Consider the following 15,215-nt stretch of genomic DNA (forward strand, 5'->3'; position numbering starts at 1 on the left):
GAGGTGTGCGTCATGAGATCGACCTCGTTCCGGGAACCAAATACTGCGTAACACGCCAATGTCCCCTGCCCAAGGAGCAGTACGACGTCATTGACGCCTTTTTTCGTGCGAAGCACGACGCAGGATTGGTACGTGAGAGCAAATCTCCCCATTCGACACCCACGTTTTGTGTGAGCCTCTACTCGTCGCCCTTCCTGAACTACCCTTGAAATCAGAGAAATTAGGTGATTGTTATAAGTTTTTCCTGGTTTTATTTACATCCTGAATTTGCATGCAAACCCATCTTCTTCGTGTGAGCTATCGAAGTGTCACATAATTAAATGTTTCTCCTTGCGAGGGGCTTGGCGAACCCAGTTACATCTGGTAGCATTCTTCAAGTTGACACCCGGGACTAATTAATTAAGACTAGTTCATTCGTAGCATGATACGAAGTTATATTTCCCTCTTTGTTCTCAGGGCAACACGATACATGAGAAAGATTTTGGCTGCTGTTAGTACCATTAAGAAGACAGATTTGAATGCCAGAAGACAGAAAGCGGTTGGAGGCGTTAACAAGCCGTAAGGTTCAAGTGAAACACCCTAACCATGTGTCTACCAACTCGCATAGAATTACAGCTTTAAGTAAGCGTTAAGCTCCTCGATAGCAGAGACTAAGAGAATTTTTTTATTTGCGCATGACGACCAAGAATTCAGCCATTCTAAAGACGAGACTAAGTACGTCGCGCTCAGTGACCTTTAGCCGAGCTGGGTACACGTACAATCCTACGCCACAACAGTTAATTAATGAACTTCTAATTTCCGCCACTATAACAAAAAGCAGCCAACTCAGCTGGTAAAGGAAAGGCTCGATGCGACAACATAAAAGAGTCGATGGAACTGACGTAGTCCATGCTTGAATTTGTTTACAGTAAACTCCTTCAATTTCACGCTTCTCACCATTTATTGTCACCTTTCCATCCATGGGAAGATCGATATTACAAAAGTTACTCGGTTCATTCTATCTCAAGGTCCGATAAGTATGCTTGAAAGCTGCACCAGAAATCAAATTGTGTGATGTTTGCGCTGATGTGCGATATCTACACTTAGAAAAATAATTGACACGTTAACCACATCTAAGGCTATGTATTGCACAGCAACATTACTTTGATGTCAGCAGCTGGTCTCAAGCCTTGTCAGCTTGCCTCCATTTGATCTAGTTATCTGAAACAATCCACGTGTCGAGAGCACGCTCGTAGTTGCTAATCTCTTCGGGGGTGAACCACATTGTAATCTCATGTTTGGCAGACTCCGGGCCATCCGAACCGTGTACGAGGTTGCGACCGGTGGAAATGCAGTTGTCACCGCGCAAGGTGCCTGGGGCGGCTTGGTTGGGGTTAGTAGCACCCAAAATCTTGCGGCCAGTAAGAATTACGTCCGTGCCTTCCCAGACCATGCAGACGATTGGGCCCGAGGTGAAGTACTTAACAAGGCCCGGGAAAAAGGGACGCGCGGACAGGTCAGCGTAATGGGCCTTGGCACGCTCTTCTGTAGCCGTCATTTGTTTAAGAGCTACAAGCTTATAGCCCTTTTTCTCAAATCGGCCAATTACTTCACTGATAAGGCCACGCTGTACGCCGTCGGGTTTGATCGCGATGAACGTGCGCTCCGTAGAGGTGCCAGGAACGCCAGCAAGGGGTGTTGTAGGCTTAGCCTTGTTCTCAGCAATAGGGGCAGCGGTAAGAGCAAAAGCCGAGACGCCAACAGTAGCGGCGACAGCAAGCGTGACAGGGGCCGGAACAGTCGAAAATGCACGGACCTGCGAGGCGAAAGTGCGAAAAGAGGTTTGTTTTGCGGCGTAGGCGACACGGCGGGACACACGAGCGAACATGTTCAACTTGATTAGGATGCGGATGGACTGCAAATGAGTTGGTCATGTAGATTGTATGGTGACAAATGTACAACCGCACGTCATCTGGATTTTGGTCTGTGGCATAAAAAATCAAGAAATCGACTGGTTGAACTGTTTGAAATCGAAAGCGATTTATGTGGCAATAGCAAGTCATAAACATGAGTCAAACAGAGGAGAAGACGGATCAAGTGGATGCTGGCTCGGATGGAGAGGAGGAGACTCCGCAGGAACAGGTGAAGAGCAAAAAGGACGAGAGCAATGCTATGGAAAAGCTTACAGATCTCGTCGAGGAAAAACAAATGGATGAGAACAAGATGAAGGCAGCGTTTCGGGCTTTGCACAAGCAAGAGGAGGCAGACAAAGAAGCTGAACGCCTGTTGGAGAAGAAACTAGCGGCCATTAAAATCAGCAAAGATGAAGTAGAACTCGTGGCACAGGAGATGGAGATCTCCACGCAACAAGCAGATCGGAAGCTACGCGAGGCCGATGGGGATATTGTTAAATGTCTCTGCACACTGGTCTCTGCTTGATTGGTACCTCGCTTGCTAGTACTTGGAAGTATGACACAAAGTGGTAAAAAATTGCAGTATATCTTGTTAATCATTGATTCTTTACTCTGATGTTTATCGCCCTACCTTCAAGATAGCCCTTAAGGACTTGCTGAATCCGAAACATTGTTTTTAAGAGCTTGAGACTTTTGAATCGTGCTCAACATGCGCTCTAGCTGCGTGTTCTTCATGTCAACGTGACCAGGCCGCAGAACTTGCAAAGAGTCTCGAAATTGGTGACAAGCAGCTACCAATCGAGACCCTTGACGATTCGTATGAGGGTCCAGCGCCTCAACGATATTTTGAAAATGAAAACTCTTTTTAAAACGCAGAAAGCTGTCCTTGCCCATAAGTCGCATAATTTCATCGCAAGCTTCGTTATAAAAAGTAGGTTCCACTGTGTCGAGTGCACTTAACTTGCCCATTTGATCCATGATGTCGTCGCGAATAACTGCGGGTAAATTCACTTCTTTTGGTGCACCGGGCTGAATATACCGCTCGAAAATGTAAATGGACACCTCACGTCGCTCGCTCTTGTCTTCGATCTGACGAAACTTTTCAATATCCAAAAAAAAGAGGTAATTTTCTTCACTGTGTTCGGATTCAAGAAATGTTCGAAATCGAAGCGCTAAGGCGCCATGACGTAATACGCTCGCAACATCACACCGCTCGCCAAACCAAGCAATATTTGCCGCGGCACGTGCGGATGGGTACTCTTCAAGTAGCTTTACGATCGTGGGAAAGGAGCAAGTTAATAGCACAGACGCTGAGCGTGCATAAGCTTTTCCGTTGCGCAAATTCATCCGCTCAAACGTAAAAGGTCCTAAGTAGCACCCTGGTGTGAGAAAAATTGAGCGATCGTGTCCAAACATGCCTGGTTTTCGATCTTTAGATGATATTTCGACCGCACCATAAACTACAAAGACAAATTTCGAATCCTGAGAGCCATTCTCACCTTGTTGACTCAGCACAATATCATTTTTGCGCACATGATCTTCAATTTCAAATTCTTGACTAAAGCGAATCATCCTTTCATTGGGTATCGCACTGAAGAACGGTAAGACACCACTTAAAATCGCTTTTAACAGTAACCTTTCCTTTAAAAGTTTGTTGATGCTCAGTCGTGCATCAGGGCACTGGTCCAATACACTATGAAAGGCTTTCTTCTCAATGCTCATGAGCATACAACTCTCTAGTGCCTTCACAGTCGCTGCACGTGGGATATTGATCAGCAACGACATTTCACCAAAAAAAGATCCTGCCACAAGTGTCGCTAATGGCCCAGTAGCCCGTGAACTTGTCACTTCAACAGAACCAGCAAGTGTGACGAACATTTGTGTACTAATTCCTTCGTCTTCACGAAATATAATACAACCACTAGGATAGATGCGTATTGTTGAAACTTCAGTAAGTATGGCAAGTTTATCGGTAGGTAAGTCGGCGAAGAATGGAATAGTGGTAAGCAAACCGACTAAATCACCATTTGTAAGTGCGCTTAGTGACGAAGGTTTTCCGCTATCCGTCCCGTTCGAGGGCAATAACAGATATCGTGACTGGCTCTGCAATTCAACTCGAGCACATAGAGTTGATTCCAAAACAACTTCGTCACCCGCACCTTCCGTCACGTATCGACAAATAATCTCTTTATCCGATTTCCAAAAAAGAAAGATTTCTGGAGTTAACAACGTGCCACCTTTTGAAATGTGAGGATCATGGGTGTAAGCGTGACTAGGCGAAAGGGGAACCACTGCTTGGGTGTGTCCAAGAGGCATGTATGCACGTATGTTTAGAATGTTTTTCTCATTAACGTCAAAGAGACTCGATAATCCATTATAAATAATCGCAATTTGACCCGCTTGCGCTGGAATAGTAGCACGATGATTTGGAGCTTCAGCGGCTTTGTGCATTGTCATCGATTGCGCGAAAGTGTCTACCCCCATAAGCTTAAGAAACAAGCTCACATCACAAATTCGCGTAATCTCCAGGAAGCGAGTGTTTTGAGTACCGCAAACACACCCCATGTCATCAAATTACGTGCCCATCAAAGTCGAGACTTTCTTATTTATATCCAAGTCTGAATGAACAACGTATTCCTGTCTAAGCGCTGTTTCACTACTCCGGAAATACTTTTCTAACTGAGCGGCCGTAACTTCTTGTTGCTTGGCTTCTTTGAACGGAATCAGGGATCACGGTACGCGTGACAAGATTTCGTGCTTCTACTCAACGTACGGATCGTTGTCCGTTGTAAAGGGGCTTAGACATCTAGTTAGCAGGATAAAGCGTGGCGTTGCAGTCGCGCCGACAACCTTTAGTGACTCGTTAGAAAAGGATGCGTTAGTGTTATTTCCCGACATCTCCCGCACGAAAATGATTCTTTCACCAGGAGTAGAAGTTTTACACACAGTCAAGTCCCCAGTCATAAATCCAGTTGATCATTTTGAGCGATCGATAGACCTGAAAAGACGGCTTGCGGTCGCCCAGCCGCCAAAGGTACCGCATTTACATTAAACAAACGTGGATGATGATATTTGTGACTTCACTCACAAGATATGTACTGATTCGATAGGGATTCGGTGCAGACTATTTAATATTTCGCTTCTTGCCAAGAGAGCACAAACTACGCGAATGGTGCGTTGAGTTAATTGCCCACAAGTACTTTGATCGATTTATCATTGCTGCTATTGTGGCAAATTCGATCATACTCGGACTATCCGACTTTTCTGTCGTCGACACTGAATTAAACCCAGCAAGTTCGGGGAAAACGTACATTAATGGAAAACTTATCGACGCTTACTCGCTACAGAATCATATTGTCGAATTTTCCGAACTTCCGTTTACCATCATATTTACAGGAGAGTGCGTACTTAAAATTATTGCCATGGGAATATATGGCAAGGGTTCATACGGGCAGGATATGTGGAACGTCCTCGACTTTTTCGTCGTTGTTTCTAGGTACTGATGCGCTGTTTACTAAAGTGACGTATTCAGCACTGGTTTTGACAGGTATTTTTGTATATCTTAGCCTTGTAGCTTCGCTGCCAGGAATGCCGAATGTTTCAGCCATTCGAACTATCCGAGTACTTCGTCCACTACGATCCCTATCGGTTATTCCTGGAATGAGACGACTTATTGCTGCATTGCTGAAAGCATTGCCTGCACTTGGTAATGTTGTCATTCTACAGATTTTCGTCTTTTTCATCTTTGGTATTCTCGGAATTCAACTTTTTGGTGGCAGTATGAACCGTCGATGTCGCTTAACCACGTTTCCCGTAAAGCTACCTCTTAACGAAATGAACGAAACGATTTGGCCGATTCCTCAGGGATACCTCGACCAAGTGACGGCGAACGAAGAAAATTATTTATGCATAGATGCTCCCCTTCTTGACTACGAAGATAGTGTGGGACATTATACAAAGGAAACTTCACCTTGGAGTACTGCACAACCGTGCTTTTGGCCTGTAGATGAGCAAGACGAATTTCTTTGCGCAGCAACAGGCCAAGCCGGTAATCATGCGTGCAAAATTGGAAAATTTTGTGGCTCGGACTGGGATGCATTTGGGAATCCTCGATTTAGCAACCGTAAGGCGATGGATTATGCACTTTACCGTCCAAGTCTTGATTGGGGTCTTACGACTTTTGATAATATTGGACGAGCTTTCTTCACTATTTTTCAGTCTATCACACAAGAAGGCTGGACAGCCATTATGTACATGGTAATGGATTCATCACAACCGACTATTGGAGCGATATTTTTCGTGGGGCTCATTATATTTGCTTCTTTTTTCGTAATGAATTTGACGCTTGCTGTCATTTCCGAAGAGTTTAATCTCGATCAGAAACCTGGGAAAACTTCTACTCAGAAGCGGGAAGAAGAGCGAAGGGCAAAGCTTGATAGAGACAATGCCGAGAGACTTGCAAAGGAGCACTGGCTGAATGCAGTTGTATCGCACAAGCTCTTTGCTGGATTTATTATGGCCGTTATTCTTGCCAATACTGCCGTATTAGCATTAGATCATTATCCGATGCCAACCGAAATGGATGAAGATCTCGAGATTGTTAACTTTGCGCTTTCATGTGTCTTTGTTTTGGAAATGGTCATGAAACTCTTTGGACTTGGACTACGTCAATATTCCCGCGATCGTTTTAATTTGTTCGACGCATTTATCGTGACGATGGGTATTCTTGAGACTGTTGCTTCCCCACCTTCGTTTATGTCTAATAACCCTCCTAAGAAAGGAGCTGTGTCGGCATTGCGGTCCTTTCGGTTATTCCGAGTTTTTAAACTTGCTCGAGACTGGAAATCGCTTCGGGAGCTTTTGGAGATGATATTCCGAGCTGTAGCAAGTATCACAAATTTCGGCGTCCTTCTTTTTCTTTTTATCTACATCTATGCTTTAATTGGCGTACAGGTAAAAATGAGCTGATGAGTTTTTATCCAACACCTCGTTTTTGAAAGAAGTTTGTTTATATTTTAGTTCTTCGGCAACACTATGCGATTTGATAATGAGGGTTACTCAACTCCTTTTAATTTGGACGAGTTCTGGGATGGGACTGTAAGTAGTTGAGTGTAATTATTCTCGCGTTGTGGCTGACGATTTTCGTAGGTTCCGCGAAATAACTTTGACACGCTGCTTTGGGCTGCTGTCACAGTGTTTCAGATAATCACGGGCGAGAACTGGAACGGCATCATGTATTTTGCTATTCTGGGCAATGGCATGCTCTCATGCATTTACTTTATTTCATTGGTAAGGTGTTTACTGAAAACATTTTGTCCTGCAATCCTATATTTGTACAAAGAGTGATAAAATGTTTGGACACTAGGTGATTTTAGGTGACTTTGTATTGATGAATCTGTTCCTAGCTCTCTTACTTGACAACTTTGGAGATAACGATGAAGAGCAAGAAAGGCAAAAACAAGAAGAAACCAAAAGGTTGGCTGAAAAGATGTCAGTGATGAGCATGAGCTCAAGAGTAACTCCAATTTCGTCCGAAAGCGAACAAATTTTGACAAGTAGAGGAAGTTTTTTAATGCTTTCCACAACCCATGCGATTGGAGCCCGGCGGCAATCAATTATGGAGGTAGATGAAGATGAAGACGAAGAGGATGTTCGCGCTGTTAATTTGGAGAAATTTGCCGATGAAATTACACCAAGTGTACCGTTGGCTAAAACAATATACATTGAGCCTACAAGTCGTTTGAGTTCTCTTAGTGGCTCAACGGACCTTGCACCGATCGGAAGCTTTCGCAGAGCTTCATTGCGAGACATGTTGACCACCACTACTCGAAGTAGTTTAGCTGCCAGTTCACGAACAAGTATTGTGTCTGACATAATGCCGGATAGAGATCAAGAAGTCAGTGGGGAAGTAGAAGACCGAGACGAGACAGTCAATCAAGCGGTAGAAGCTAGTTCTGGGAAATCGTTATTTTTATTTGCAGACACATCAAAAGTACGGCGAGTGGCCTGCTACTTATCGACCCATCGATACTTCGACTCGACGGTATTTGGTTTGATTGTGCTTTCATCCATTGCTTTAGCGGTCGACAATCCACTCGCGAATCCAGAGTCTGCTCTTGCTACATTCTTAAAGGGGCTGGACAAGGCGTTAGCCATCATTTTCGCGATTGAAATGGTCATAAAAATTGTTGCAATGGGTCTAGTCATGCATAAAGGAGCTTATCTTCGGAATGGGTGGAATATTATTGATGGAGTTATTGTCGTCTCCTCTCTCATCATGCTCGTCGCAGAGTCATCAGGAAAAGGGGCAAATCTCAAGTCTTTGCGGTCACTTCGTGGACTACGAACTTTTCGTCCATTGAGAATGATAAGCCGTAGACCTGGATTAAAGTTGGTTGTGAACGCTTTGTTCGAAGCTATACCAGAGGTGATCAATGTCCTGTTCGTATGTATGCTCTTCTTTCTCATATTTAGCATTGTGGCCGTGAATTACCTGAAAGGAACGTTTAATGCCTGTAGTGGAGACGTCTTTGATGCACTTTCGGAGGCTCAATTGAGTTTTCTTGTTACTCCAAAAGCGTGGAAAGTATCTTCAGACCTCGAACGAAGCTGGTTCCATGGCACAGATTGTCAAGCAACTTTCCCGCTCACCATTGGTGCAGATCTGACATCGGAATATGTTTGCAAGTGCTGGGGGGCTAACTGGGAGAAAGTCTTGCCTCAAAATTTTGACAATGTTGGCTCCGCAATGCTAACATTCTTTGAAATTTCGACAACGGAAGGCTGGGCAGATGTTATGATGGCAGCAATTGATTCTAACGGCATTGGCATGCAGCCTATACGGGACAATAACATGATCTGGGCATTGTTCTTTGTGCTTTTCATAATGGTCGGCAGCTTCTTCGTTGTAAACCTCTTTGTAGGTGTCATCATTGACAACTTTAATCGCATGAAAGCTGCATTAGGTGGGGATTTTATGCTCACACCGGAACAGAAAAAGTGGATTGAGGCCCAAAAAGCTGCGTCTCGCGTCGGTCCCGTGCGTATATTAAAGCCCCCGAAAGAATATTTTCGACGGCACTTATTCAATTTAGTTACAATGCAGCGCTTTGAATGGTTCATTATGATCTGTATCATTGTCAACACTGTTTTAATGGCGGCACAATACTTTGGCGAATCAACCATACAAGGTTACGTCATTAATATTCTTAATGAAATCTTTGCAGTAGTATTCACATTAGAGGCCGTGATGAAGCTTACCGCTTTTGGTTGGGAATATTTCGAAGACCGGTGGAATCAATTTGACTTTTTTGTCGTGCTTGGAACACTTTTGAGTGTCGTTGTGGAATCGCTTACTGGAGCCTCGGTTCGATCCCTTGCAATGCTCGTCCGCGTCTTTCGAGTGACCAGAATTCTTCGTCTTGTCAAAGCATCTAAAAGTATTCGACAAATTTTATTAACATTGTATATCGCACTTCCTGGACTCAGTAATATTACGTCGATCTTGTTTCTTATGTTGTTTATCTACGCGACAATGGGAGTTCAAATATTCGCCAAAGTTGCTTTGACCGACAATATTGATGAACACGCTAATTTCCAAGACTTTGGTAGAGGATTTCTCTTTTTATTGCGTGCAGCAACTGGCGAAGCATGGAACAGTTGTATGCATGACTTGGCGTCTTACTCTCCAGGATGTGTAGATGATCCTCCCTATGACCCAAATATGTGCGGATTTCATGATTTTGAAGGCTGTATACCGCTGAATGGATGCGGCAATCCGATTGCGTATGGTTTTTTCTGTACGTTTACCTTACTGGTGACCTACGTTATGCTCAATCTCACGATCGCTGTGATTCTTGAGGGTTTCTCGCTTTCTCACGAAGATGAAGAACCTTTATTTGAACCCGAACTTCTTGACGAGTTTCAGACGAAATGGGCAGACATTGATCCCAAAGCGACTGGATTTGTCAAAGTTGACAAGCTTTTGCTACTGATCAATCTGCTTAAGCCTCCACTTGGAAAGTTCGGCATGCCTTTCGATATGGCTCATTTCTTCAAATACATGTGTACGTTCGTCAAACAGCTATTGTAGTCTCTTGCTTAAACTTTACCGCTTTATAAATTTCGCAGGCCTTTTGGAGGTGCCTTTATATGATGGCGAGTTTGTTTACTTTCGAGACGTATTACTAGCAATGACGCGGGAGATGGTCAAGGTATGTCTCTATGCCTTGAATTTTTGTGAATATATCACCAACATGACACTAAAAAGTCTTGTTATGGGTGAAGGTTAACTCCGACTCTGATATGCCTGACCAAGATTCAAGTATTATTGGGGTTGTTGGAGCTAAACGGCGTATCGAATTTTTTGCCCATCAATACTTTGGTGCCCGACGCATTCAACGACGAGTTGCAGAATGGCTTTACACCAAGCGCCAGCTTGAGAGGAGGTATATGGAAGAATACAAAACCAAGATCAAAAAGCCTAGCGGACGGCCCAAACGGCAGCGTGATGCGCGTGTATTTACTGTCGGATAGTCATTAATAGTTACAGGAATCCAAAGACCTTTTTTGTATTGTTTGCACATCATTTCTCACTAGTGTAGCTATCTATCGTCGATTAGATCGACGTCCTCCACGCTTCTCGGTCTCTGTTCGAAAGGCCCAATCGACATGAATTGTGCTACCCAGAATTTTAGCACCATCCATGCGCTCCATGGCTGCCTTCGCATCTTTAAAATGTTCAAACTCTACTAGTGCATAGCCCTTGACAAAGCCGGAACGTCGATCAAGATTCAGATGTAAGTCCTTCACCTGTGCATCTTCTCCAAAGACATCCATAACATCCTCTTCCTGTGCCTCCTCATGCACACCTGTGACAAATAAGAGCCATCCCTCAACAGAACGTAGGGCCGTCGAATGATCTCTAGTTGACGCGCTGGGCTTGAGCTTGTCGAAGACACCGGTTTCAGCTGGATATCGTGCAGCATCCATTGCTGCAGTTCCCGTTCCACGTCCTTTAATTGTACGTTTAGTCTTTCGTGGCTTGTCTTCTTCTTCTTCTGCGGCCATGGCCGTATCGCTCTCATAATCTACTTCGTCCGCCATTGTTACAATATCCTTTCTTACAAAGTGCGAAGGCCAATAATTATTTAGTAGCTTTATTAAAAGACCTGGTCCTATTGGTGATAAAAGCTAGTTAAATACCTCCGAATTAGCACGCGAGCAGGTAAGAGTAGTGATCTCTTACATACCAAACGAACAGCAGAAGTGTGTGGAGTAGTTGGATCATAATCAAATATCACGAGAGCGAAACTGGTGAAAGGAGCGCTTCAGTGGCTCACCTTCATTTAAAGCTTCAACAATCTTTCTGTCTTGGTCCTCAATGATTTCACCTCGAGTCGCAATGTCCTGTGCACATTCAGCAGGAATGACGATTACGCCATTTATGTCACCTCGGATAATGTCATTGTGACGCACCACGCAACCTGATACAACAATAGGACAATTCACTTCACCTATCGTTGTCGATCCCGTTTCGCCATGGACCGATGTGCCCGTGGCAAATGCTGGGAAATTCATTGTACACAAATCCTGCACATCTTGTACCCGGCCGTCTGTCACAATCCCTGCTACATTTCGTGCTTTTGAAGCGGTCGCTAATAACCCACCAAACACTGCCGACGTTATACCTGTTGGAGCACTAATTACTATCACTTGTCCCATCTCCACTGTGTCTATGTAGTCATAAGATCTGCTGCTTATTTGTGCACCAGCGATTGGCATCATTTGAACTGTCAACGCTGGTCCACAGATATTTATCGCCAATGGAGTATCGTAGCCCCGGATCAAATCCACACCTACTAAATGACCTTGAATTTTCATTTGAGCCATCGCGTCACCAATAACACACGTAGAAAGTTTAGCTAATCGAAGAAGAACTTCCGTGATATCCGGTGGATCTCTGTCTTCCGATTCTAAAATATTTGAAAGAAGTTGCTGGTCGACCCGCTTTAAAGCCAATGATTGCGCCGTCTCCACGCTTGTGGTGGCGTAGACATTGGGACAGGATGTCTGTGCATTGATCGACGCTACTGTAGTCACTACACCATCGGATGTATCTTCGCTCGCAATATCTTTCCCCTTAATGTTGTCGTCATCAAGAGTACTCGATTTTATCCGAGCGCGCTGGTTGGTTTGAAACCCTGGGACGCACGACATCTTAAGATGGTCGGCCAACCTAGTCGCATTGCTTGCGTACTGCTTGTCGCACTTTTTGCACTGATAGCGAACAAGTCCCTTTTGGCCGGGATTAGGTTCAAGCCGAAAGAAGTGATCGTAGACATTGCTCAGCTTACGACCCATGGTGGTCGTGTTGCCAGGTTAAATAGATTCATATACCGGTAGTTCCTTTACTTTACCGGTGCCGTCCAGACCTGCTATATTTCGTAATAGCTTCGAAAACTCGCAATAATTTTCAGTATACATTTCAAAATTGTGTGCTACAAGGCTTTCATTCGCCATATCATTAGTAGCGGCTGAAAGTTAGATTTACATCAATTGTCTCGGAAAATATTTGGAGCAAAACATTGCTATGTGAACGTAACTTTATTAAAGAAAGTTGGTTGAGTTGAACTCTAATAACGATGAACATTTAATTGTGGTGCTTCCTGTAAAAGACGAGTCAGAGAGACATCTAATATTTCATCCACCAGCTGTATAAGAATATGAAGTAAAATCAAGACGAGGATGGTACAAAGGGGTTCAATCTCTGGTCGCGTTCCTGCGAGAAGATGGTCCCTCATGCAAACACTGCTCAAAAATGTCGTACTGTAAATTTCTCAGCACATCGTAGTGAGAGTGGAAATTCATATCTGGTATCTATGAAAAGTTGCCATATATGTTCCAGAAGATCCGATTCATATCAGGAACATTAAGCGAAAATGCCGTATCTAATTTGCTTAACGAGAGAGTTTCTTCACATTCAGTTATCCACGCAAGGTTGGCGACAATCGCTTGGAAAGAGTTGGAGGCAATAAGAATGCTGGCATTCAACGAGTTCATGATGTCTTTAATTCATTAACAGCAATAATTACAATATCTATACGTGGTAGAAACTACTGCAGAAATAGCTGTTCTTATTGTCAATCAAGTACTTTTCACACCATAAACGTCCGTCTTTTATCTATGAGAGTTTTTTGGCTATCTAACAACAAAGCTATTTTAAAAATAATCATGACAAAGTAAAAAGATACTTTTTCTCTGAGTTTTCGCTCAAGAAGATATTACTGTTGGTAACAACTCTTACAAACGCTTTCCGTCGAGCGAAAAGTGTCAGAATATGATTAGTAGACCTACAAGATTCATGTCCTGAATTATTATTTGATGAGACAATGAAAACTTAGCGTTTTTTAAGCGGTCACCTCAAAAAGTATATTTTTGTCACTCTCATGAATTTTCAATTTTTAACTATGACGATTTTGAGACTTTAGCATGAAAGTGTTGTAGAGGTTGCATCAAGATAAGGACACCCGAAAATTGCAACATTCTGATAAGAGAATGATCATACACTTTAAGTGTGAGTTCATATCAATTAGGCAGCGGCCTCCCTTCGCTTTTTATCGATGAGCCATCTTTATAACTTCTTCAATCGTGCGGACTCAGGCCTAGTGTTCCACTAATATTTAATTGCGAATTGCGAGATCGAGTTAACGCGGCTCGCCGAAAGCCGAAGAACGTAGCAGGCAAATGATCTGAGTCTACTCGATCAAAACGCCAGCCGAGATGTTGGTAGCACGAATTGCAATGCGTGATACTCCATGCGTAACCGGCAAACCACGAATCCTCCGTGCTGCGCGTCATACCCGCAAAAATGTGTGCGCGGTGAACATCGCGCAAGGTTAACACTTGAAAAACGTGGCCACCAGGATTAACAAATGTGCCACCTGCTGCCCCACATGCCGTCATACTGAAAATCTCCCGAGTATTTGCAATCAAAAAGCCGCACATGGCACAAAAGATATCTTCTTCCACCTGTTCAAGAAGTTCAATCTCTCGACGAAGCAATCGCACGGTTGAATTTATACTGAGCAGCTCCAGTCGTTGAGTCGTATCTAATGGTAGATTACCAGCTACCCACTGCGCGAAAAGGTTTGGATCCTGTTGATCGCAAGAAAGCGCCAAGTAGTGCACTAGATTCGACTTTTCATATTGATCGGCATTGTCACTGTGTCTTCTTGACCACTCCGTTCGAGGTTTGCGATACCACTCACCGTGAACATTGGACAGCAGCATATTTTGAATCTTTTGCACAAGTAAACGTGCATCATATAACGTATACGTGTTATACCCCCAGTACGCCGGATACTGCCGACTACGGAGTTGCCGAAGATTTTTTTTACTCTTTGAATTCTTTTCCGGATGCGACCATAATTGATCGAACGGGATTGACTGAGCTCTGTCTAAGGGTAGAATCTGCACTTTTCCCCATAAAATTTGAGCGTTTGGGACGGCTGGCAATCGCTGAAGCAGACAAAAACGCTGCCTCGCAGCTCCTGTCATCCGTGCACTGTGGTTTTCCATACTAAACCTTTCGACTCGAACAGTAGCACCGAAATGCTTACCAGCTTGGTGTGGAGGTAGTACAGCCAACAAAATACTCTCATTTGATAACAGTTCACGCAAGCCTCCAAGTGTCGAATCCGAGAGCATCCGAAGAGGCAAGTCATCGCCTGGGAACAAAACCTATTTGTAATTAGTATCTTTTAAATTTAAAGAGAATTGGAAGCAGGTCTCCATACAATGTCGGGCAGATAAATCAGTGGTAGTGTAAGCACCTTTCCGTCAGGATACAACGCTAGATTACGGTGGTCTACAGCTTCCAGATCGCCAAGATACGCATGGGTGTTGCGATCACTATCCACACCATTGACAATGCTTGTCATAGTTTATTTAAGCGTCCATTCAAGTTTGTTGTAGTGTGCGTTACATTAAAATAGCATGTTGAAGTGTCCATCAAAGTTAGTATCTAGAAGAAGAACTACTGGACATACAGGGTTTTTGTAACGGGGTTACACGAACCCTGATAACGGGTGTGTGTCATACGAGATGTGCATCGTGTGACACACCCAAACAAGAGTACGGTACGGGGCTAGGGAGCCAGTACTTATGCATGTGTTTAAGATTTTATTATATAATTTAAGTATATTAAGTAAAATCTTACTTCTAAAATTAGGATTAAAAAAATAAATAAAAATCAGTTTTGAATCTAAACCGAAGAGTCAATTAGCCTTGGGAAGGCAATAATTACTCTTGGAGTAAGCGGAT

General features: G+C 43.7%; 7 protein-coding genes across 7 annotated transcripts; 2 read left to right on the forward strand and 5 right to left on the reverse strand.

Moving 5' to 3' along the window:
* Nucleotides 1-1,192: 1,192 nt before the first annotated feature.
* On the reverse strand, nucleotides 1,193-1,867 carry PHALS_07921 (nucleoside diphosphate kinase; the record flags this gene model as incomplete). Its single annotated transcript, XM_024721470.1, has 1 exon — nucleotides 1,193-1,867. One exon carries the CDS (start codon nucleotides 1,865-1,867, stop codon nucleotides 1,193-1,195), a length of 675 nt encoding a protein of 224 aa, XP_024586565.1.
* A 179-nt stretch (nucleotides 1,868-2,046) lies between these two features.
* On the forward strand, nucleotides 2,047-2,418 carry PHALS_07922 (huntingtin-interacting protein k-like; the record flags this gene model as incomplete). The annotated part of the gene is made up of 1 exon (XM_024721471.1): nucleotides 2,047-2,418. The coding sequence occupies one exon, from the start codon at nucleotides 2,047-2,049 to the stop codon at nucleotides 2,416-2,418; it is 372 nt and encodes a 123-aa protein (XP_024586566.1).
* Nucleotides 2,419-2,537: 119 nt separating this feature from the next.
* On the reverse strand, nucleotides 2,538-4,457 carry PHALS_07923 (mechanosensitive ion channel protein; the record flags this gene model as incomplete). The annotated part of the gene is made up of 1 exon (XM_024721472.1): nucleotides 2,538-4,457. One exon carries the CDS (start codon nucleotides 4,455-4,457, stop codon nucleotides 2,538-2,540), a length of 1,920 nt encoding a protein of 639 aa, XP_024586567.1.
* A 346-nt stretch (nucleotides 4,458-4,803) lies between these two features.
* Nucleotides 4,804-10,427, forward strand: PHALS_07924 (voltage-gated ion channel superfamily; the record flags this gene model as incomplete). The annotated part of the gene is made up of 8 exons (XM_024721473.1): nucleotides 4,804-4,926; nucleotides 5,003-5,388; nucleotides 5,459-6,845; nucleotides 6,912-6,989; nucleotides 7,041-7,181; nucleotides 7,258-9,958; nucleotides 10,023-10,105; nucleotides 10,179-10,427. The coding sequence occupies 8 exons, from the start codon at nucleotides 4,804-4,806 to the stop codon at nucleotides 10,425-10,427; spliced, it is 5,148 nt and encodes a 1,715-aa protein (XP_024586568.1).
* A 72-nt stretch (nucleotides 10,428-10,499) lies between these two features.
* On the reverse strand, nucleotides 10,500-10,997 carry PHALS_07925 (rna-binding protein 8a-like; the record flags this gene model as incomplete). The annotated part of the gene is made up of 1 exon (XM_024721474.1): nucleotides 10,500-10,997. The coding sequence occupies one exon, from the start codon at nucleotides 10,995-10,997 to the stop codon at nucleotides 10,500-10,502; it is 498 nt and encodes a 165-aa protein (XP_024586569.1).
* A 186-nt stretch (nucleotides 10,998-11,183) lies between these two features.
* PHALS_07926 (demethylmenaquinone methyltransferase) lies at nucleotides 11,184-12,254 on the reverse strand (the record flags this gene model as incomplete). Its single annotated transcript, XM_024721475.1, has 1 exon — nucleotides 11,184-12,254. One exon carries the CDS (start codon nucleotides 12,252-12,254, stop codon nucleotides 11,184-11,186), a length of 1,071 nt encoding a protein of 356 aa, XP_024586570.1.
* Nucleotides 12,255-13,535: 1,281 nt separating this feature from the next.
* PHALS_07927 (Predicted ATP-dependent protease PIL, contains LON domain) lies at nucleotides 13,536-14,833 on the reverse strand (the record flags this gene model as incomplete). The annotated part of the gene is made up of 2 exons (XM_024721476.1): nucleotides 13,536-14,633; nucleotides 14,726-14,833. 2 exons carry the CDS (start codon nucleotides 14,831-14,833, stop codon nucleotides 13,536-13,538), a joined length of 1,206 nt encoding a protein of 401 aa, XP_024586571.1.
* Between the last annotated feature and the right edge of the window lie 382 nt (nucleotides 14,834-15,215).

Source organism: Plasmopara halstedii (genome assembly GCF_900000015.1).
Source record: "Plasmopara halstedii genome assembly, contig: Scaffold_3120, whole genome shotgun sequence".
Classification (NCBI taxonomy): Eukaryota; Oomycota; class Peronosporomycetes; order Peronosporales; family Peronosporaceae; genus Plasmopara; species Plasmopara halstedii.